The following is a 25199-nucleotide window of genomic DNA, read 5'->3' on the forward strand; positions in this document are numbered from 1 at the left end:
CGAGTTATATTAGCAACACCGTCTGGCGGCGTGATGTACGGCCGGTTCCCGCAGCCTGCAGGTCAAACTGTGCAGCCTCTCTGATCAGCAAAGTATATAGTGCTCAACCCATTCGGCAGGTCCAATCATGTACAGGATTTATAAAAAAAAACAGTGATTAATGAGCGGTCCCTCCTCAAATGGCATAGCCTGTCGTGATGTAAAAAGCCGCCGAACGCCTGTTTATTACAGTGTATGCGGTCGGATCGGAGTGTGCTGCAGCTGCTGACTGCTGCTTCTGCGTATAAAATGATCGTGTGATTCTTTATGATCGCATAAACAATATAACAAAGCGTCCTTTTATTTCACAAACCAATATATTTTAGATATTATTCAATAGACTAGAAGTGTGGATTAAGGATGTTTAAAAATCTCTAGCCTGGTGGTCAGGACATGAATGGATCAAATCAGCAGATTTGCGAAGTTTTATTTATCTCCACATATATCATAAATAATAATTAGCATGGTAACTTTGCAGTATACCACATTATATATTTCCTACGATGTATATATGATTTCCAAATGATATATGCAAGTATTAAACGGCAATAAATGTCTCATCTCTCTCTATGGTTTTGGCTGAGGCTTTCTCCACTTCTCCCCAATGTGACGTCATCGCCGAATTGCGTAAAAAAACGTTAATACCAAAACGTTAAAAAAGTGGTCTTTAAGACCATTTTTGAGACATTTTAAAAATGATATACATATCTTGAGTGATTTATGTACCCATTAACCGACAGTGGTGGTTAACCTGCAACACGCCCTTTAAGTATTAAGACCTCTTTAAGCTTGATCTTAAGGTCTTTTTGAGCTTGAATATTTAAATTGGCCAATCAGGCCAGTGATTGTTGCATCGCTGCTAACAAATTCATTTTAACAGGTTTTTAATAATTTAACTTACCAATGATGCACAAAGGAATGCATTATATTGCAGTTAATTAAGTAATTATGTAACAAAATTCCAGCAACATTGGTACTATGGATGTCCGATCAGTATCGGCCGATAATGGCATTAAATGACTCGATCGTTGCTCGCTAAATCTGCCAATCTCATAAGCCGATCTTTTTGTTTACTTTTGTCATCATAGGGATCCTGAATGCGACTGCAATTAGAGACATTTTTTTACGTAGCGCAATAATTTTTACAACCCGTTGCTCATGTGCGACGTACAGATTTGTATTTCTCTCTCTGCCTTTACAGAGATATGTGCATTTTCTATAAGGACGTGATCCAGTTAAGAGCGCGACGCATCTTCACATCCCCATCAAACGGTGTATACAACACATCTATTGCAGACAATTGCATCCTCATGCCAAAAGTTTATTATTTGCATGCGTTTTAAAGTTTTGAGTGTTTAAACATCATTTTCCTCACAGCTGCTCTTGTCTGCAATCAGTTGCCGCACGCACACACACACAGCAGCCAGTTATCAGTGCACGTGAACAGAGCGATCTCCCTCACGTCTTAAAGCGGCAGTATCCCAATTCATCTTTCAATAAAATCACTCTCTGCTCTTGACTAAGGAACTGTTATACTTCATACGAATGCGTGTATATTTAATTCATACAGTAAAGATTGTGAAGTGTTTTTTATTACTTTTAGGAGACAAACCTTTTTAAAAACATTAAATATCTCTTTGCAGAAGAAAAATTTGTTGTGCTTATTTATTTGAGTCTCTATTAAAACAGTTATATACCTTATTACTGCAAGTAATATAACAAAGGCTGTGGCGTTACTTTATCTAGAAAAGATGTTAACAGTTAGAGTCATCAAAGAGCTTGCATATCAGCTTAAAAAAATATTGGAATCGGCCAATCTCGAAGATCACAAACCGGTAATCGGTATCGTCTGCAAAAATCCTGATCGGAGCATCCCTAGTTGGTACGCATAAACTCATTTTAGAGTGTGTCTGGTGCACATTTTATTTTAATTGCGCATGCACACCAGTTATGTGCACCCCTGAATATAACAGCAGTTACCAACAAAGCACGCAATAATCTTGTAAAGCTGCTGTCTATCCATCCTGAGGACAACTTTGAGTGGAATCATGGAAAATAAACAGATGCACTCTGGCCAATTAAAGGAGAGTTTACTCGCATATGACTTGTATTCACAAAGTCTGGTCCATTTGGAAATACTGTCTATAAATGCAAATCTAACCTAGATGAAATTGCAACATTGTAGCCATTTAACCCCCAGTTTCAGCAATCAATCTACAGCAGTGGTTCTCAAACTTTTTCGGATTGCAGCCCCCCTTGTGTACAGTGACCCCCACTTGTGCCCTTCGAGGCCCCCCAAAGAAAATATATGACAAAACATAAAATTTGAATTAACCAAAACGTATTAAAATATACAATATAGTGCTGTTAGTTACTAGCCTTATTTTTCTGAAGTTTCATTACACAGAATTCCTGATAACTTAATGCATTTTATAAAATGTCATAAAACTGGGGCCCCCCTGGCACCATCTCAGGGCCCCCAGTTTGAGAACCACTGATCTACAGGTCTGAAAACACCCTTACAAAAGTAGGTAATACCTGTTGTGAACTTGCTTCAGGCACACAAGGTGTAAATGTCTCAGTGGTGGCAACATCTGTAATCATCTGTAAAAACAATAAAAATAAACACTACTGTAAGAAGTTTACTGAAGATAAAGGTGCAAAATAAGAAAAGGGCTAGACATATATTAACAGCTTGCATCAGCGCAAAACTAATGTCAGGATTTACAAGACACACAGTGAAAAAAATGTAATGAAAATGTGTGGACAGTTATCTTTGCAGTTGACCTTACTGCATATGTTGGAGTTTCAAATGCAAAATATACAAGAGAAGAGTATTTAAATGAATCACACAACAGGATTTATTGAGGTATTAAACACTAGCTGGCCTTTACATTGATGTATTTTACAAAACTATGTAATACCTGATGTGAACTTGCTTCAGGGACACACGGTGTAAATGTCTCAGTGGTGGCAACATCTGTAATCATCTGTAAAAACAATGAAAATAAAATCTACTGTAAAACATTTACTAAAGGTAAAGGTTCAAAATAATAAAAAAGGACCAGACATGTATTAAAAGCTTGCATCAGCACAAAAACCCTTTCTGTTTTAAATCTACTATCAGGATTTACTAAAGACACAGTGGAAAAAATAGCCCATTGAAATTTGCCTTAAAAAATGGCCATGTTTTATTTTGTGCCACCATACTTACTGGTGTAACCACTCATGTTACAGTCTTTAAATAGGGAAAACATGGAAGTGTTTGGTGGCTTCTCAATTCATCCCTATTTGGATCCTAAGGAATGAATGGGGCTAGGCTAAATGCTAACACATTCACAAACCGCTGTGCAAAGATGAAGTGCATGCAGGGAACTACACCAACCTTTTCCACTGGTGGCACTTGCGCTACCAACTTTTTCAGTTACTGGCGCAAAATATGATTTGGTCGCACATATTTTTTTCAAGTTATATTAAGGCGCTCTGGATAATAATGAACAATAATGAAACTGTATTGCATACAGATATGCTTTTTATTTTACTTGCCATCTTTTAAACCACATGCCGCCTTGTTTTCTTAAACGTTGCAGTGTTTCCCACAGATCTGAAATTTACTTGGTGGTGGTAGCCGGTGAAAAGGGCAATTATTACCCACTGACAAATAATGGTCTACTATACATGTGACGTAAAACTAATAATGTGTGACACAACACAACACTTTGATTTATTGAAAATTAATATTAATTTCACATTATATTTCATTAATCTAACCACCCCAAACATTCTTTGCCATTAACAAAGCTGACACTGTTTGTCAAAGCACCACGAAAACACTTACTGTTTTTGCACTGATATATGAAGCAATTAGACCCCTTTTATCAAACTCAATATAATACAATACTATGTATAGTATATTAATAGACAGTGCAGGTCTATAGATTATAAATGTGACTGATGTTATGACTGATGTTATAATGGTAATAATTTCTATTATTATTATTATGGCGTAATAGCACTTTTGGGAGTACTTCGACTCGCCCAAAAAGTCCGCTCCCCTTCTCCCTCTCATAATGGGAGAGGGAGGGTGTTACTGCGCCGAGTCGAAGTACTCCAAAAAGTGCTATTACGCCATAAAATATAGTTCCTCTTTTAAATCCGCTTAGAAAAGCGCTACGTTCTATTTTGTACCATCAAACTTACTCGTATAACTACTCGTCTTAAATAGGAAAAACGTTGATGTGTTTGGTCACTTCTAACTTTATCTCTAAATGGTACCATTGAATGAATGGGGCTAAGCTAAATGCTATCGAAGCGTCGCAGCGCGCTCCAGCGCTTACCTGCACGCACACAGATGATAGAGGGATGTATCAACTCTTCTTAGTTAAGGTAATAACATTTTAATATTGAAAATGAGTAGACTATTCCTTTAAATTCTTGTGAAAAATGTCCCTTTTAAGAAAGTGGAGTAATCTTAATAAAGCAGACTCTCTGTAATAATGTAGAGGACGTACTGAAACAGTTTGAGTCGGCACATGATCATCGTGTTTATGTTTTTCCCAGATTTTGTTGATAAGGAGCTAGCATATCTAAATGCCTGGGTGAAATCAAGCGTTCAGTCTGTTAACAATACTGCCACCGCCATTACATTGGCTGCAACTCGCTCATTTGTGATGCCAAAGCTGCAGATAGGCTATACAAAAATAAAACATTTAAAGTTTTTTTTTATCAAAAAGCGGTTTAAATGTTGCCAAACAATCAATTACATTAGGGTGCTTTGTAGTGTTGATCAATTTGATTAAATGCAGTTTAAAAGTTTAAAATAGGCCTAATTAAGATGTAAGTGAAGCTAATTGTCATCTCAGTTTTACTTTGCGTGCTTAAGGCTTTTCACATATTCATTGCGTGATTTAACATTATGAATAGCCTGGTATTTTTTTACATTATAATAATTTACGAAAAACAAGTTACTCTTAACGCTCGATTTCATTGACAATCTATTTGGCCTTTATTATACATGTATAAAGTGTAAAACTAGAAGGGCATAGTTTCATCAATTAAACATGAACATCGCGTTTGTTGTGGTTGCTTGTAATCCTATGCGGTTGGCTTGTTAGTAGAACACCAAAACGAGATTGAGGTTACATCAACAGCCATACTCGAAAGCAACAGTTGCTGCTAGCGTTTTCAGCAACAAAATTCACAAGTGACGCAGACCACTGTTTAACTACAGTGTCCTGACAAACCATTCTGTCCTCATAGTGCAGTGTGTTATGAAATTGTTATTGACACCCACAGTTTGCAGAAGTGGTGTAGACTAATGTCCCACTACAGCATCCTGCCAAATTGTTGTCCTTACAATGCAGTGTGTTGTCAGATTCACAAATGTGTAGACTAACATCCCCCTACAGTGTCCTGACAAACCATTCTGTCCTTATAGTGCAGTGTGTTGTCAGGTTAACACAGTGCTTGAATATTCACTTGTTAAGTCTGACGTCAACTTCCAGGTCAAAATGCTCCATCAAGAGCTGGTTGCACCAGCTGGATGTAAAAAGTTGGGTGAAAGAAGCCCTACATCGGAATTAGCTACTTCCAGCTTTGTGAAAAATATTTAAGCTTGAGCACAATCTGAAACTACGACCAGGAATAGCTATGGTGTGCATAGACCCTTTTACTGTTGGTACACATTGATGATGTGGAAACATATGCGCGCACAGTTTTGCAAAGGAAGTATGGCAAGAATCAGCAGTAAAGCAACACTGACAGAGAAAGTTATTTTAAAAAGTTAACTTATCAACTTTTTCAACACAGCTACCAGATCCGTGTACTATGGCGGAGTAGATAAAAGGCGTTAGCAGATGGCCAAAAATGATGTGGCCATATACATATATACGTATATTATATTTGTGCAACCAAATGCAACAACCAGACATTTTGATGCTGGGAAACCGTTATAATAAACTTTGAGTTGCTAACACGTTAGAACCAATGGGGAATAACAACAATTCAGTTGCCTAAATGGGCGCACAGGCTATTTGATCACGTGGGCTGTAAAAGGGTCTATAGACGATGCACGTCCCCACGTAGGCATTTAACCACAGTGATAGCAGAAACGCCATTAATGTTACTATGGTTCCAAACTAACATTTAATGTCACCAGCTAATAGATGACAAATGAGAGCTTTCCCTTCTCTCACACCTTTGCCTGCATCTTAAGGGAGACCGCACTGGTAATGTGTAAAAAAACAATATCATTCAGGCTCTAGCTTAAATGTGTGATATGAAGAAATAGCGCTCATAAACAGCTGTTGAGAATGTACACTCATATGAAGCGAGTAGAGGCTTGGACCTGGAAATGGTATTCTTTAGTCAGGCCTCAACAAGAGTATATAAAGTCTTTACATCAACTTTCTACTTTGCAGATATAAAATAAACCAACATGCATTCAAATTAAAACTCCATCTTGTATAAAGAATAATGCACCTATGCACTACCTGTTGTGAACTTGCTTCAGGCCCACACGGTGTAAATGTCTCAGTGGTGGCAACATCTGTAATCATCTGTAAAGAAGACAATGAAAATAAACACTACTGTAAGAATTTTACTGAAGATGAAGGTGCAAAATAAGAAAAGGGCTAGACATATATTTACAGCTTGCATCAGCGCAAAACTAATGTCAGGATTTACAAGACACACAGTGAAAAAAATGTAATGAAAATGTGTGGACAGTTATCTTTGCAGTTGACCTTACTGCATATGTTGGAGTTTCAGATGCAAAATATACAAGAGAAGAGTATTTAAATGAATCACACAACAGGATTTATTGAGGTATTAAACACTAGCTGGCCTTTACATTGATGTATTTTACAAAACTATGTAATACCTGATGTGAACTTGCTTCAGGGACACACGGTGTAAATGTCTCGGTGGTCACAACATCTGTAATCATCTGTAAAAACAATGAAAATAAAATCTACTGTAAAGCATTTACTAAAGATAAAGGTTCAAAATAATAAAAAAGGACCAGACATATATTAAAAGCTTGCATCAGCGCAAAAACCCTTTCCGTTTTAAATCTACTATCAGGATTTACTAAAGACACAGTGGACAAAAGTAATGAAAATGTGTGTACAGTTAACTTTGCAGATGACCTTACTGCATGAATTTTGTTTCAAAGTTTGATTTAATCACTTTACAGGTATTTGTGCAATAATTCACTACTCACCTGCCTAATAAAACATGTTTTAAGCCATTTTGTACTTCACAGTAGGGCTGTCGTATTGAAGGAATTCCCTTGTGATAATTAAATTTTGCGTGGCTCAGTAGCGCTGTATGCGGTTTTACCGCCTTCATTTTACCGAATTGATGAGGAGAGGCCATTTAATTATTCGAACATAATGCACACTTGCAGCATGCCGCAATAGCACCTTGGGTGTCAATTATTCACAAATAATGCACAGGTCTATCTCCAATTATTACACTTATACCACAGATATTGCTAAGACGTTCTAGTGGTTATTTTAAGACATTTAACAGGTTAAGTGTGCGTTTATCAAAAAATAATGCATACTCATGGAACATTTCTCAAACAATGAGAATAAAGCGTTTAACAGCCCGTTGAATAAGACAGGCTATACAGCAGCTAAATATAATTTTGAATGAAAATTATTTGAAGAACATTGTTTAGGCCTTTTAAGTGTAATTTTATTGAGCCTCGGACGTTACAGTGGTGTCTTAATGAAATGATAATGATGCAATATTTGTGCACCTGTAAATGTACGAAACAAAAATGCAATACAGAAGGCAATGCATTTTATTATAGGGCATTTAAAAAAAAATTGTAGATAAATTAAAGGTTCTCTAAGCGAATCTGCGAGACGTTAGTTATTGTTGACTTTCGAAACTGTTTTCAAACAGACGGAGCGTAGCTAACTCCTCCCCCTCCCCCTCCCCCTCCCTTCCGTGGTTTCATGAACGCGCCCAACCCCCACCCCCAAATCTTTTTTGTCGTTTATTGGCTGGAATACTTTGTTTTGATTTGTGATGCTAGGTTTGGCCATTTGTTGATATTGCCGTTTGTGAAGCCTGGGCTGTCTACAAAGATCGCGTTTTTTTACAGTTTGATCAGCGGACAGGCAGCAAGCAGATAGTGAGGAGATGTTTCCGGTATGTAACAAAAAATGTTTTATGGTCTAAAACGCTTCAATTCGCTTAGAGCACCTTTAACATACATCTATAAAAATATAGTAAGAAAATAAATAAATGTTCTAAAATGACAAACTCTAAATAAAAAATATCTACAAGCTTAAAGGCCATCCATAACTTGAATTAATGCTATATTCATAACTTACAATATTCTGTGTTCCTTGATAGAAAATATGTAGGCAAGAGAGTATGTAGAGCGAAAGTCTGTTAAATGATTACTCCACTATCTAAAGAATCCAAATAATTTACTCACCCCTATGTCATCCAAAATGTTGTCTTCCTTTGTTTAGTCGAGAAGAAATTACATTTTTTGTGGAAAACATTCAATTTTTCTTGCTAAAAATGACAATCGTACTGGGGTCCAATAAAGTCTATTAAATGAAGAAAAATCATGGAATGTTTCGAAAAACAATTGAATTTCTTCTGAACTGAACAAAGACAGACATAAACATTTTGGGGGTGATTAAATTATTGGGATTTTTTTTAAAGGGGACATATCATGAAAATCGGACTTTTCCATTTTAAGTGCTATAATTGGGTTCCCGGTGCTTCCATAAACCTAGAAAATGTGAAAAAGATGAACCCTGGATTTTAGTTTTTATAATTCTTGCAAGCATGTAAAACAATAGCTCATTGAAAATTGCCTTAAAAAAATGGCCATGTTTTATATTGTGCCACCATACTTACTCGTGTAACTACTCATGTAACAGTCTTTAAATAGGGAAAACATGGAAGTGTTTGGTGGCTTCTAAATTCATCCCGGTTTGGATCCTAAGAAATGAATGGGGGTAGGCTAAATGCTAACATATTCATGACGCGCTGGACAAAGATGAAGTGCACTCATTGAAAAAAGATAGGGATGTATTAATTCATGCAAGTTGAAGTAAGAACATTTAAATATTGAAAAGCAGTGGTGTTAATAAATTATGTATATAGTATTTTGAGCTAAAACTTCACATACGTACTCTGGGGCCACCAAAGATTTATTTTACATCTTAAAAAAATTTCGTGAAATGTCCCCTTTAAGAAAGTGGCGTAATCCTTTAATAGAGCAGACTCTAATAATGAAGAGCAGTGGTTCTCAACTCCGTTCCTGGAGGTCCACTGCTCTACACATTTTGTATGTCTCTCTTATCTGACAGACTTAGTTCAGTTCATAGAGATCTCTACTAATGAGCTGATGATTTGAATCAGGTGTTAAATAAGGGAGACATACAAAATGTGCAGAGGAGTGGACCTCCAGGAATAACGTTGAGGACCACTGATGTAGAGGACATACTGAAACAGTTGAGTCGGCACATGATCATCGCGTTTATAATGTTTTTCGCAGATTTTGTTAATAAAAGCTAGTATATGTAAATGCCCAGGTGAAATTAAGCGTTCAGTCTGTTAACAATACTGCCACCGCCATTACATTAGCCTATCTGCAGCGTCGGCACCACGGATGAGCAAGTTGCAGCCATTTTCAGTAACAAAATTCACAAGTGATGCAGACCACTGTTTAACTACAGTGTCCTGACAAACCATTCTGTCCTCATAGTGCAGTGTGTTATGAAATTGTTATTGATGCCCACAGTTTGCAAAAGTGGTGTAGACTAATGTCATACTACAGCATCCTGCCAAATTGTTGTCCTTACAATGCAGTGTGTTGTCAGATTCACAAATGGTGTAGACTACCATCCCCCTACAATGTCCTGACAAACCATTCTGTCCTTATAGTGCAGAGTGTTATGAAATTGTTAATGAAGCCTACAGTTTGCAAAATTCACAAGTGGTGTAGACTACCATCCCCCTACAATGTCCTGACAAACCATTCTGTCCTTACAGTGCAGTGTGTTATGAAATTGTTAATGAAGCCTACAGTTTGCAAAATTCACAAGTGGTGTAGACTACCATCCCCCTACAGTGTCCTGACAAACCATTCTGTCCTTATAGTGCAGTGTGTTGTCAGGTTAACACAGTGCTTGAATATTCACTTATGTTGACGTCAGACATAAGTGAATATTCAAGCACTGTGTTAACCTGAGGTATTAAACACTAGCTGGCATTTACATTGATGTATTTTACAAAACTATGTAATACCTGTTGTGAACTTGCTTCAGGGACACACGGTGTAAATGTCTCAGTGGTGGCAACATCTGTAATCATCTGTAAAAACAAAGAAAATAAAAAATACTGTAAAACATTTACAGGGGATAAAAAGTGCTGGATAAAAACATTACCAAATTGAAATGTTTTAAGGAAATATAAATATTGTACAAATAATAATATTACTAGCTCAACGCAAATCATTTTTATACAGGTTTTCACTTGCCCTGCCAAAGTTTCACTGGCCCCAATAAAAAAATGTCAGTGTCACATATTTTAAAATAATAATTAAAAACTCAAATATAATTGTATACATATACAACAGACATGTTTCCAAGGCTCCAAACTTTTCTGCTTTACCTGTAAACTGACAGCAAACTGTGCAAAATATTGCATTGTTTCTTTAGTCGTGTTTTAACCAGGTAAATGTCTGCTTCAAAGATGTTAAATTTTATACATTGATGAAAATATATTTTAGTGACTGAGGGTGACGCACTGGCCCGATCGGACAAGGGACAAAACTTTCTAATTGCCCAAACGTCTCTCACGCTTGCCCCGGGACACCGGGCAGTCCTTTATGTTGAGCCCTGTAGTAGTAGTAATAAAACTTTTGATTAATTGATTGATCCGAAGCAGCAATACCTCTTCTGAACTTTTGTGTAAACGCGATTCTGACGTCTGAGATGTGACAGTAATGATCCTCTGTAATGAATATAAAAACAGAATAGAACAATAATTTATCATAAAATTTTACAGAAACTGTAAAATACTCTGTTTCATTGTATTAGAGGAGAAAATCTTTACCTGGGGTCTCCATGGCCAGTCTGATGGTCCATAATCATATGTCAATTCTCCTCCAGGTAAAATTTCATCAATTGAGAAAAGGCACAAGTGGGGGCGATTATTAACAGCAATGACCTTCATTTTGCAATTGGGTTTTCTGTGATCGTCATTGACTAGTCTGCCCAGCCTGCCGTCCTCCTCGGATGCATCCATGCTGCATTAAAACGTTCATTTCATTATAAATATGACGACAAATGGATTAACATGACAGTGGGTCTCAGTCACTATGCGAATGAGTGTGAATGTGCATGCTAATGCTGTTAAAAACAAATACTGAAACCCTTTCAAACTAAATGTTTTAATTTACAAAACACTCTGTGAACTGAATCCACACATACAAAAAAGGCATTTACTAACTTATAAAAGTGTTAATATGTTAAGTTGTAATTTTTTTCAATAATACTAATTATGTTATATTAAATAACACTAATTTACATTGTAGCATTTTGTTAATCTTAAAAACATTTCATCATGTATACAGTAAAACCATTTACAACATTTACATTTTCTTGCTTCTGTAAAGCTCAAAGTTTTTCTAAATAACGCATATATATGAATATCTACATCTCAGTATAATGGGTGTGTGTAAAAAGTGTTTGTGTTTGAATTAGTTCTGAGACTGCCACAGTTGGGATTGTTTAAATAATCAACAATTATTAGTGGATGAGACCCAATGATGAGGAAACAAAAAAGTGCCCTAAATATGTTGACATAAAATGCATGTTTTGGCATTATTCTATACATGTATTAGAATATACTGCAAATGTATTACAATCAAGGATAAAAAGTAATTACCACCACATTTGTCCTCTCCACTCGAAATCAAAAAGAAAGACTCTGGATTCTGCACACTGTTTTCCTTTCAGATCTCCCTGTTCCTGTGTAAGCAGCTTCCCATTATATTCTACCACAAAATCCCCTTTCCAAATAAATTCTTTAGTGAACACTCCACGTCCTGACAAAAGAAAAAAAAAAATATGGTATTTAAAACTATCCATATTTTGATAAAAATAAATGCAGCCATATAAGAGTATCTATGAACCCAGTGTCTAATACTGTATACTGACATGTATGCAAACTGTTATGCACTTAAGTGTGATGGATCAAAAATTACAGTTTTTGAGGCATGGATTGGATCAGTAAAAAAAGAGGTGGAAAATCTAATAAGAGCAAATAAAGAAATTACAAAGATTTATAAAAAAATCCCAAATGGCACAGCATAAACAGTCACTCCACATAAAAACGTTACGTTGTTTTTTATTGCTCTATTCGCCAAATGTATTTTAATAGACTACAGTATGAGACACAGTAGCGCATCTCATCCTAGTTTATACATCAAGAGTTCTGATCTTTGAAGGGCATAGGGATGATCATGTCTGACTTGAGCTGGACTGGAAACGTTTAACCGCATGCCCGTCTGTGCAAACAGAAAACCGCTCACTTGAAAACATTTTTGAGTTTAATTGTTTAAAATAGTGGTAACAATAGCAAGCCTTTGAAACATGTGCAAATGATAAACTTCACCCATTTCAATTTGCATACTAATCCGCAAATCGCATGCAAGCCGAACCATGGGGTGTGATCCGTATGGATCAACTGCGATCCACCACACCACTAGTCTGATGTCAGATCAGAATAAATAAGTATAAAGTTTATTCGGCAGTGCTTAAAAAACCCAAGTATTCACGATGGTTACAATTTGCAATGTTACGTGGGGCACTTATGCAATTTTGGATACAATTTAATCATTCATAATCTAAAATTGTGATATCACACACCTCCTTCAGCAGTTAATCACTGAACATTCTAATCACAACAGTGTGATCACACATGTCTTCAAACGTAATGTTATATTGTACTCTGCAAAGCAGTACAACGCTTACGCTGGGTTCACACCGCAAGCGTGAGCAGCGCGTATGCTGCGCATGTCCATTTTGCTTTCACACCAGCTGTGTTTGCAGCGCATACTGTGCAGTTTAATAACAGTATAAAAATCTCAAGTTCACATTATTTTGTTTTACATGCATTAATGAGCAAAACCTCTTCAAGATGCTTTTTGACGGTCAGTGCAGGGCTCGAAAATTGCGACCATTTTGTTCGCATATGCGACCGAAATTTAATCTGTGCGACCTTAAAATATATTTGGGAGCATTTGTGCGACTGCCCATTTTGTTGTGACGCGAGTTGATTGTGATCCTGCATGCTGGCGCTGTCCCAGGTTCAGTGTTCTCTCCAACGATACATAACCAATCAAATTTCACCATTAAGTTCTTGCGTTTAATGAAGACCGCAGATAATGGCTAATATGAGCGTCAGTCATTCCTTGTTGCCGTGAAGCGCGTAAATGTGAAAAGACGAACGCGTAGCGAGCATGACGAGAGCGAGCCGATTACAGCCAAGGTTATTACTGTATTTTTTGACGACGATCCGGATTCAAATGTAACTCCACCACCGGAAAATACGAGTTGACGTTAAACCTTTCAGAGAGAGTGGCTTAAAGATTTCGAGTGTCTCCGCTATGAAAATGTAACTTACTGTGTTTACTGTAAATCCTGTAAAACGGCGTTAATGGCGGAATCAAAATATTTTAAGCGCCAGACGTACCTTGCTTAAACATGGCGAAAGTGCCAAAAACACAAGACGTGTCATGACAAATGTGTCTATTATTGATGGAGACACCGACCTGTCTGTCAAAGTGTGTTTGATGGTGTATGTGCGCATGCGCTGGTGAATGGACATTCGACAAACACCCTTGTGGTCCATGTTGCTGTGAAATACGACAATGCTGATGGTATGTTTTTGTTGTATTTTTTTAAAACATTGCCTATTTAGTAGTAAAAGCATCCTGGTAATGCAGTTATCAATACCAATATATATTAGCCTTCTATATTAGAGTCACTTTTGTAATGTCACAATTAATCAGTGTTTTACGTGTTTGCTAGATTTTCTATGTAATTTTAATCATGTTACCTGTAATTGTTAAATTATTATTGCTGCTATACTATTTCAACAGCTTTGGGTATTAATTTAGGAATATATGCAGCAAAAAAAATAAAATAAAATAGAAGACCAACTTTTAAATGCTGGCCATAGGATGTGTAAAGCCCGGTGGTGGTGTTTTATTTCTAATAAAATAAATCTATTAACATTTACATTGTGGTTGTGGTGCTTTTTAATTTTTGGATGGATGCGCCTAAATTTTTGCTGGTGCTCCTAACTCTTTAAAGTTGGGAGCACCAGTGCTACCAAATAAAAAAAGTTAATTTTGAGCCCTGCAGTGTAATTTATATAACTGATTTGTTTAACCCACATTGTTTTCGTGCTTTTCTGGTCAGTGTTATGACAGATATAGACACAATTATTAACATAAAAAGCCAATGGCACATTATTAAATCTGTTTCTCTAAAGTTTTACAATGAAATAAAAAAAATCACTCAGTGATTGACAGCATGAAGCAGTCGATCATGTTTCCCTTCAACAGTTTAAGCATAGATTTATAGATGTATCTATTTCTCTGAAGATAATAGATGACGACTCATTTAGTGCTGGACAAACAGTGAATGACAGCGCAGTCATCTGGTGTTTTTAAATATTCCGATGCTTGCTTTTAAATTGCTCAAAGTCAGGACTGTTTTAAACACACTTGGCGTCACATTTATGATTTTATGGTAAAATTACACTTTTTTCGAGCGCGAGCAGCACAGCAAAATAGAGCCGACGCAAAACGATCGCAGCACTGCTGCTTCAGCGACGCTCCTGCCACGCGAGCCTGCATTGCTCACGCGTGCGGTGTACATGCTTTAACTTGTTAACATGGGTGCCGAAAAAAACATGCACCGCGCGCTTACGCGTGCTACTTGCGATGTGAATCCGGCATTACACTGGCTACACACACCAAATATAAGCAGAATAGCAGAAGTAGTGCTGAAGCAGCAGTGCCGCAATCGTTTTGAAAGAGCAGCATGAAAACGATGTAGATTAAACAAATCAATTATGTAAATGACAGTGACGGTCAAATTTAGCATTTGAAGAGGTTTTGCTCATAAATGTATGTAAAAAGAAATGTGAACTTGAGATTTTTGTACTGGTGGTAAGCCGCACAGTGTGCTGTGCAAACGTAGCCAGTGTGAAAGCACAATAGCAACGCGTGGCAAACGCTCTTCTCACGTGTTGCTTAGGCGTGCAGTGTGCAACTGGTGTTAAGAGTATTTGGAATAGTATACCTTTAAATCTGTTAATATACTGCTGCTGAAGGTATGGCTTGTCAGTTCTCGAGTTGATGTGGTATTCTGCATCTCGAAGAGGCTTAAGTCTGCGGCGCCTTGAAGTTATGTCCATCATGTCATCTAGCTGCAGAATTAAAGGTATAACATATATAAACAAAACAAAAACACAGCAAATGCATTCATGTTAAAATGAGCAAATACATAAATGTTAAAAATTTAAACAATACCCATCCACCTTACTTTGCAATTCATTAGCACAACTGAGTAAAATATAATCCCATTTTCCATATTACTGTATTGTAAAGTAATGCTAACTGGAGATTAAAATACAATTAATTTTATGATGTTTCACATTACAAAATAATTTTACACAAACTTCTTCTGAACACTACATATAATGCCATAACAGCTTGAAGGTTTCATTTTAATCCTTATTTACTAAGCTTAGAACACAAAATATGTAAAGATACGATTCTTTTATTCCATTTCGTTTCTTTTTAATTCAGGTATTCAAGCAGTACACGGTTTTAATTAATATGTTAATCTAATATGCTAAATTATACAGCTCTATTGTATTGTAATTGTCATTATATTAATAATTAGCATTACCAATTCCAGGTTAAGTTACTGTTTAATCGACGTGTATAAAAGTCTGACATTAAAAGTTTAAAATACTACACGGTTTTACAATGCTGTTCAAAGATTGTTTTAGGGAGGATTTATATTACAACATCTAAACTCAATTTCATCAAAAGATGTCAAATTAACATTTGAAGACATTCAGAATACTTTACCTACGACTAACTCTGGAAATTTCTCGACGCACTGAATGCAATTTAAAACGTGCCAATGGAGCCGGATCGTGAGCAAACTATACCATACTTTAAAACCCAGTCATTATCATCACGTGTATCACATTCGATTACTTTCGTTTGGTTTTTACAAAATGCATCGTATTTTTTGATAGGGCTGCACGATTAAATGATCTCAATTATCATGCGCATCTTGTCAGTAAAGCCGCGTCGTGATAAGTAGTAACGTAAATCGCCATTAACTGCATTCAGACTTTACTAACTTAAACAGAACCGTAGTTCATTAACAAAATAGGTTATTGCGTTCATGATTGCGGACTAATCGCAGTCAATCGAAGTCGTAGTTGTTAATACATATGCCGTTTAATAATCCTAACTTTTCATTAACGTACATGCATTTTAGTTGAACACAATGTCTCGTACTTGACTGCATGTTTCTTTTAACTGCTGCCAACCGAAACTAAAGTGCAGAAATAAACATAAATATGACTAATTTCTATGAATCAATACATTAAACTTGTAATTATTTACTTACCTAATTGGGAGCTGCATCACATGGCCGCCATTCTGCTGCTGCTCAAACTCCAGCCAAATCTCTCTACTGCGCTTGAGCATGATTAACCAATCAAACAAAAGCGCGCGATTTCCGAACCGCCCACGCCCATTTGTGTGGAAATGTGTATAAATCGGCAGTGGCAAATCCTGCCAATAGGTGGCAGTAGCGGGATACACTCAAAACACTATAAAACTGGTTTACCTACTTAAAAGGACATTTAAAAAAAAAGCAGTAGTTTGCTCTTTAGCTTCAGACAGATGATTCTACAATGTTTGAATTACAAGGACATGTCCTTTGTCCTTATAATCCCAAATGTCCTTATAGTGTTGGTATGTAAACTGGTGGAAAGACCTTGTAATCCACCAAAACCAACACACACACACACACACACACACACAAAAACTACAACAGTGTGAGTTTAATTAAACTGTGTGTCAGCCTATAGATGTTTACAATTTTTTGCATAAATATTTTCTCAAAAGCTGATAAAGAGCTTCATGGTATTCAAAGCAATTGAACTTTGAAGCATTAAGGCCTTCATGTTTTCTTGCATGATTCTCTCACAGGTGATTTTGTTGCTGGGATTGAAGATTGGTTCATTTCTGAAAACACATAAAAATATATTATTTTATGTCCCATTACTATAGTGTAGTATATAAGTGTAGTCAGGGGTTAAATTGGGATTTGTTATGTGTGGGGGGGGGGGCTCTGCGGGAAGGGGTACTTCAAGGGGTAACATGTTTAATACTGATGATAGCAAAGCCACTGGTGTGTTTCAATGACATTCTGGACCTCTGATAGGATTCGATAAGTTTCAGAGAGCTTCTGAATTTTAAATGATGCAAATCTATGAGTTTGACACCCTATATCCATTTGTTGCATATGTCATTATGCACAACTGATCAAACTTTAAAGGAAGTTAAAAGAATCACCCTCCTTGAATAATTCTAGGCATAAGATAGGCTACCCCAAAAGACTAAATTAACAAGAAAAGAAAGGTACAACACACAGAAATGTATCAACAACATATAAATTAGCCATAGAGAGTCTTATAAATTAGCCATAGAGATTCCCTATGCTGGTCAGCATACAATCATATAGTTAGGTTTCATTTGTGTAATCAAAATACATTATTTTATTAAACTATACAATAGTTAAATCCAATGTTATCCTTAACATAATGTACTTAGATGAGTGACATACATACTTTAATCCTTTACACGTTTCTAGTCTTCTATGAAGTTTTCTCAACATGGGCACCATTCTTACCTCTCTCTCTCTCTCTCTCTCTCGTCAAATGATCCTGCGTGAGAGCGCGTTCTTGAAGTTCTGAGTTTTTTCTCTTGAGTTGCATAACTTGCGCGAAGATGCATTTAAAGGGAAAAGCGCGTGTTTTCGCTGCAATTGCGGTGCCCAATTCGTGTCATTTTCATCGCCCCGTGCGAGGACGCGCCTGGTTGCATCTTTGCATTGACTTTGTATGTAATCTGCTCGCGCAAATCGTTGAACTTGCGTTGGTGAGTATGCCCCATAATGAATGAGAACGCATTATTCCCTTCGCGTCAGTGCACATGCACCAGCGCAGCAAGTACACACGCACAAGCGCAGCGGGTACACTGGCAAGAGCAGAGCGCGACCTTTGGCCTATGTGCCGGGGCTTAGCCCCGGATGGCCCCGGCCCAATTTAAACCCTGAGTGTAGTACAAATGTGATCCTGGACCACAAAACCAGTCATAAGTTGCATGGTTATATTTGTAGAAAGTCAAAAATACATTGCATGGGTCAAAATGATTTTTCTTTTATGTCAAAATTACTATATTATGCAAAGATCATGTTTCATGAAGATGTTTTCTAAATCTCTTAACTGTAAAAATATTAAAACTTCAATTTTGTGAGTGCATGGAGCAGGAGCAAAATCACAATCACAATTGGCCAGAAACTTTCCTACAAAACTATCGTAGGCCTACCCATTCCGAGGGGATTTTCCATTTAAGTTGTGCTTCATACTATTTCCATTGTAACGGTGGCCACCCTTTGTTTAAATAATGTGTCTCAAATTACCGCCGGAGGCGAGTATCGAACCCGGGTCTCCCAGACAACAACGTTGTGTCCTAACCACTGAGCTATGGCGTCACGTATTTAAATGAGACTTTTACTCTTATTTCAAAGTATATAATAGTTTTAAGTTGGGCGCCAGGCAGATAACTATCTACCAATGTGAAATATTTAAAAAACTAGCTCATGCCACCAGTTACACAGATATGTGAAAATGAAAAAATAAACAGGTTCAATAGTAAATTTCACAGTTTACTCTTAGCTTGCCAGTATCACATAATACATGTTTACATATTTACGTAATTTTGTAACAATTAAACAAACACATCATGGCATCACATGTTGTAACTCAGGTTTCACATTTCATATCGTTTAAATCATAATTAAACCATGCAAACGTTTTAGAAGTCCAACACAGAACGAAATATCAACCCAAAATGCCACATCATAATCAAACACTTCACAGTAGCATCACATAACAAAGGTAATATAGCCGTTTGGCACACATATGCATATGAGAGAGTGTTTATGTATGTCTGTGGGTGTGTGTGACTGTGACTGTGTGTGCGTTCATGTATTCGGGTAGAGAGGCCTTTTAGGTTCTGGGGAGGCAAGTACTCACAAACTGGTCACAAACTGAGCTTTACCGGCTGCACCATGCTAGGGAAAGCAACTGTTGTCTCCGTTTATACATTGTCCGCCAGTGCATTTCTCGACCCCACACGACTTCATACACCACTTGGAACTTGGAAGATCCACGCCGGGAAACAATAACAGTACTCTCGCTCTCTCCGTTTGTGGAAACACTCCTTCAGGGTATCTCTTTCTCTCAACTCTTCAGGTAAGATAAGTTACTCTCTGTTGCTTATACTCATAATTGTTCACACTCATGTCCATAGCAGTCCTAAAGCTGTGACTCTCGCTACCATGTCCTGTTTGCCACCATTGTCAAGTCAACACCTGCAGACTCACGCACACAATGGTTTTACGCACACACTAATCTCGCGCACCTGCCGATGCTCTCACTCTAATTTTAAGTTCACCAGTGACGTACTAAAAATAGGTGGCGTTTACCGCTTTCGTCACATTCCCCCCCCCAGAGAAAAACAACCCCATGGTTGGAAGGTATTTAAACTTCTCAGAAGCCCAAAAACGCTTAGGTTACTCACGTAACCCCGGTTCCCTGAAATAACGGGAACGAAGCATTGCGTCAGTTAGCTGACGCTATGGGGGAAACTCCTGTTTACTCCGTGACTGAAGCCTATTGGTTAACGTCTGTACAAAGTACAGACCAATGACGTTTGAACCCGCGCGCGGGAGGAACGCGTCCCTATATAAGCGCGGTTCAATCGTCAGGAGCTCATTATTATTCGACTGAAGCGCGCAGCCGAATAACACTCGCTGCGTAGACGTTTGTAGCACGGCAAGAGACGCAATGCTTCGTTCCCGTTATTTCAGGGAACCGGGGTTACGTGAGTAACCTAAGCGTTCCCTTTCAATACGGTTCACTTCGCATTGCGTCAGTTAGCTGACGCTATGGGGGAACGTAATCCCATCACGCCGTGCATACACAACGTACTGAAGTGCCTTACCGGAGAGACACTGCGTGTGGCCCTATACCCGGCATATTCACAGCTTTAAAAGCAAATGTGTAAGCACCATATAAATTGTTGACGCGCACACGGTGGGGTTTTAAACGCACCGGGGGCACATAACATAGCACAAGACGGCGAGGTACCGAGCGCGCCGCGGCTGTGCGAGATAAGTAAATTCAGAGTCACGTTGGTGAGCTCGCTGAGCGCACCGTGGTGTACACATAAAACGCATGAGCGTGCATGATTGAGCCGAGAGAACCTGCGCTCGTAGGGCAGGGACGTCTAAGCTGTACAATCTGACAACGTAGACGGCGAAGACCAGCCGGCCGCGTAGCAGATATCAAATATAGATATAGATACCCCTGTAGACCAAGTTCATGAAGAAGCCAAACTCGCACAGAGTGGGCTCTATATAGGACATAGCTCATAGAGGGGCGTGCGCCAGTGCGATGGTTTCAACGATCCATCTAAATAACCACTGTTAGCAACAGACATACGTAGTGAGTGATCTGCGCAGCTCACGAACGGCCGATCTGACTATAATATGCGGCAGAACGGTTCGTAGCGTGGGATTATACAGATACCACAATAGTGTGAACCCAGGTGCACCCTCGAGCGTCTGAGAGATGACAGGCTTGTGAATTAAATGAATGGTCGGTCGTAAAAGCGTGGTTCGCTGTTATCACGGCCACATAGATATAGGTAGGGGAGAGAGCCGCCGTGCCTCTGTAGTGAGGAGAAAAGTGTTCCACCGGCGATTCGCGGGGGGTTTTGACTTTCAAATGTCACTAGACAGAATGGATCAGACTTTGCATAAGGACGCCTCGTGAAAGGGGTCCTAGCAGCTTGTGTCAATGTGTCATAAGGCACGTAGTGTAGGTCGTGTCCCACGGATGCCATCTCCGCACGCCCATCGTAATGGGTTAATATTGGTAGTTAAGCATGAGATGCGTATCACTCTGATTGAACATAGCTTATAAAGCGATGCAATGAGTTTATAAAGGAGATGACTCGTCAGCTTGTTCAGGGGGCGAGATCTCAGTCTGGTTCGGTAAATAATGAAACCACCGTAGATTGCCCGACCGCATTATCACAATAACACGGTCGAGAGTGCTGCAGTGCTAAATCATCCTCTTAATGTACCGTATTCACAGTACAAGGTGATTTATATGAGACAAACGGCGTTCCACGCGCCGAAGGCTGATTGCCGTCGTAAAGCGTGTTCAACCCACAGCAAATGCTGGGCTAGCTCGTAATGACAGCACTTCATGCAGCCGTGTGTAACTTAAGCAAGCTTCCCGGCCGTCAGCTCGGGGCGGGACCTTTGCTTAGTCAAACTGAAGTGGACTTATGAACAGAATGCCACGATATTCAGCTTTCTGAGGCTCGTTAGAGGGGTACGTGTGCCCGTCTTAAACGAGATGCCGCGCGCGTCTGACTGTGCGCGCGCTTTAAGCTTTGAAACTAATTGTGGCGGGTAGCAAGCTCACTTGAGGTTGATATTACCCTTAATATCTCCGAGTATTGGAGCGGAGGTGTGAGCGTCTTCGGATCCGCTAATATAAATCAGCTATATGGCCGAAAAACGTCATAAACCGCTTGGCTGTAAGCCTTTGAGTGGCCGTCCGGAGAGGGCGCGATTCAAACGCTTGGAGCCATGCAAAAGTCTGAGGCTGTCCTTCCTCTAGGAAGAGAGAATAACAGCCGTAAGACCGTGCTCGTTTGCGCCATCAGCATCGTAGCGGAGAAACTGAGGTGGGCTGCGAGCGAATTTGGCAGAAAGGTGTTAGAGACACCGTACAGTCGTGGGGTGTCAATACACAGTATATGGCCAAACCGGGTTTTTTTCGGCTAGCGTCGATAGAATTATGGACAGCGGGCCGTGTGTGCGTATTACTGATTGCTTGTCAGTAAGGTGATAAAGTGTTTAGAGACACCGTACAACCGTGGGTGTCAAAACACAGTATAGTAAGCACGGAAATTACTCTTTTTAGAGGAATTAAATACCGTTCGCCACTATAGTGAGGTCGCATAGCCGACAGTATTACACAGTATGTTTGGATAAACAGCACACAGAAAACATTTCAGGGCAGTCCAGCCGAGGCGCGACATAACCCCTTTTCTCCCAGACAGTTTCGTTCTCTGTTGATGCAGCTGTGCTGCGGAGACCAGAGCTCAGCCGTTCAGGTGCACAAGTCTCAGTAGTGACGGTGACCGAACGGCTCACGGAGCAGGGTAGTATGTCTAGGTGGTTTAATGTCAGACTGAACCCATCGCAGAGAGGAAGTCTGCCGTGAGGCCCGCGGTTTTGCCGTTTATTAAAAGGGCAGAAAAACCGGGTATATATATAAGAATGTACCAATATTCAGCGCACTGATATAGGACGGGACTGAATAAAGGGAGGTATTCGGGCCTCAGTATATTATAAACAAATTCGTTCTACCTCTGATTCCGTCTAAACCAGAGAGAAATTACCAGGCAGACGAAGAATGAGCTATCTGAAGTGAGATCGGCTCAGGCCAGTAAAGCTCTATAATAAGTGTTTTAGCGCTCCAATAGAGGCGTGTCCGCCTTATCGAGCAGACGAATGAGATCGTGCCGCTCCAGGAGGGGAGGGGCATGAAGCTCTCTTATAATGAGTGTTCTTGGTGCTCCAATAGCGGCGAATCGGCCCTATCGAGCAGACGAATGAGATCGCGCCGCTCCAGGAGGGGAGGGGCATGAAGCTCTGTAATCGTTGAACACTGGACAGCTGCATTTAGAGGCAGCGAGCCGTAATACCGCGTGCTAGCTAAGCCGTTAAGAGACCTCACCACTGTGGGGAAAGGAGCGAGGGACTCCGCGAGCGTGGAGCACGAGTGGCTGTGCTATGACAGAGACAGGGGCAGACCGCCCGTGTTTGCTTGTCGTATGCATCTATCCAGGTCTACGGTTCCCCGCTTGTTCATCTCAACAAGAGAGGAACGGCAGAGGGGAGCAGCAACACAGACAGAACAGCCATGCGTCGTGACGGTATCACCCGATGCACTCGGGGGATTAATATATGTGCCAGAGATCTCGCCACTGAATGTGAGAGGAGCGAAGGGACTCTGTAAGCATGAACGGTTGCGGTGTGACAGAACACAGGGGGGGTTAGTCCGTGTGTGCTTGTCTATGCATCCATCTAGTCTCATGGCTCGCCGTGTGTTCATCCCGGCGAGAGAGGAACAGCAGGGGGAGCACGAAACATGGATAAGACAACCAAAGCATAAGCGCGGTCCCGGCGTGGGAGGTGCCAGACCGGTAACGCGCTCGGAGGAAATTCATAGCAGAGAGGCTCACCGAGCCGCTGTGCTGGACGCTATTACAACAGCGCCTGCTCTTTTAGCTTATAGCTTTATATTAAAAATATTGATCTTACCGGGCGGCCGCAGGGGAGACCTCGTCAGGCGTGTGTCCGCTGCACAGGGCTCGTACCACGGCAAGCGAAGGCTATCTTCGGTTCTCGGCCGGAAAGCGGCAGGGGAAGACGCTAGACCTGGACTCTGCTATCTTCGGTTCTCAGCCGGAAAACGGCAGGGGAAGACGCTAGGCCTGGACTCCGCTGCAGGGCTTTTGTCAACGGCGAGGTAAGGCTTCTTCTTTTTCTTCGGAGCAGCGAGAGGTTCGCGCTGAAGGAGAAAATAATGAGCTCCTGACGATTGAACCGCGCTTATATAGGGACGCGTTCCTCCCGCGCGCGGGTTCAAACGTCATTGGTCTGTACTTTGTACAGACGTTAACCAATAGGCTTCAGTCACGGAGAAAACAGGAGTTTCCCCCATAGCGTCAGCTAACTGACACAATGCGAAGTGAACCGTATTGAAAGGGAACTCTGTATCATCTTCTGGGGAATCTTGGAAGATTTCTCTGAGTCTTTGTTTTTCATATGCCTCCATATCGGCGGCTGTAGGATAACAAGCTTTTAGGTTTGTGACATGTGTCGTTCTGACATCTTCACCATTTGATTCCAGTGCTATTTCATAGTTTAATGGTCCCAATTGTTTGATGACTCTATATGGTCCTTTCCATTTGGGGGCAAGCTTAGCGCTGAAGTGTTGTAGAGCGCTGGACTGAGGAAAGTTTCTTAGCCAGACACGGTCTTGGTTTTTGAAAGAGAGTTCACGTCGGCCCTTATTGTAATTTCGGAGTTGGCGTTTCTTTGCTTGTGTACAGTTTTCCTTTGCCTGCTCTTGCAATTGGACAATATGGCTCACTACATTATAAGGTGGGTCACATGGTAAAAGATCAACTTTCTGCTTTTGGAGCAGTATGTCTAATGGTCCTTGAAGCTTTCTACCCAGTTGGAGTTCCGCCGGGGTCATCCCAATACTTTCCTGTAGTGCTGAATTGATGGCGAAGCGGAACTCTGGTAGAAACTGGTCCCATTTCTTATGGTTTCCATCAAGGTAAGAAGCGATCATACACTTGAGGGTGCGATTTATTCTTTCGGTCATGTTTGCTTGTGGGTGGTAGGCAGTTGTCAGTTTGTGTGTGATGTTCCATTGTGCACATAGTTCTTTGAAAAGTGAAGAAACAAATTGGGTTCCTCGATCCGACAGAAGACAGTTTGGTACACCCCAACGGGTAAAAACCTCTTTTCGTAGGATCAAAGCAATGGTTTCTGCATTTGCTTTACGCATAGGGAACAATTCAACCCAACGTGTGAAATAGTCTACACAGACTAGTAGATATTCATGGCGGTGAGGACTGCTACTGGGTAATGGGCCCATGATATCCACTCCCAACATTTCATTAGGTCTGG

General features: G+C 39.7%; 1 protein-coding gene across 4 annotated transcripts in view; it reads right to left on the reverse strand.

Moving 5' to 3' along the window:
• LOC135739977 (uncharacterized) overlaps positions 1-16798 on the reverse strand; it is a 35655-nt gene extending 18857 nt beyond the window's left edge. Inside the window, exons 1-10 of one of the 4 annotated variants that reach the window (XM_073811895.1) lie at positions 16746-16798; positions 15396-15522; positions 11968-12127; positions 11134-11326; positions 10972-11031; positions 10324-10389; positions 6920-6985; positions 6531-6596; positions 2964-3029; positions 2578-2643 (exon numbers count right to left, since the gene is read on the reverse strand). In XM_073811895.1, the coding sequence (XP_073667996.1) occupies positions 2578-2643; positions 2964-3029; positions 6531-6596; positions 6920-6985; positions 10324-10389; positions 10972-11031; positions 11134-11326; positions 11968-12127; positions 15396-15513 (861 nt within the window). In that variant the 5' untranslated portion in view covers positions 15514-15522; positions 16746-16798. The remainder of the gene's footprint in view (positions 1-2577; positions 2644-2963; positions 3030-6530; positions 6597-6919; positions 6986-10323; positions 10390-10971; positions 11032-11133; positions 11327-11967; positions 12128-15395; positions 15523-16745) is intronic. The other 3 variants (XM_073811896.1, XM_065258018.2, XM_073811897.1) reach the window with 3 other exon arrangements.
• Between the last annotated feature and the right edge of the window lie 8401 nt (positions 16799-25199).

Source organism: Paramisgurnus dabryanus, chromosome 2, assembly GCF_030506205.2.
Source record: "Paramisgurnus dabryanus chromosome 2, PD_genome_1.1, whole genome shotgun sequence".
NCBI classification, from domain to species: Eukaryota; Metazoa; Chordata; class Actinopteri; order Cypriniformes; family Cobitidae; genus Paramisgurnus; species Paramisgurnus dabryanus.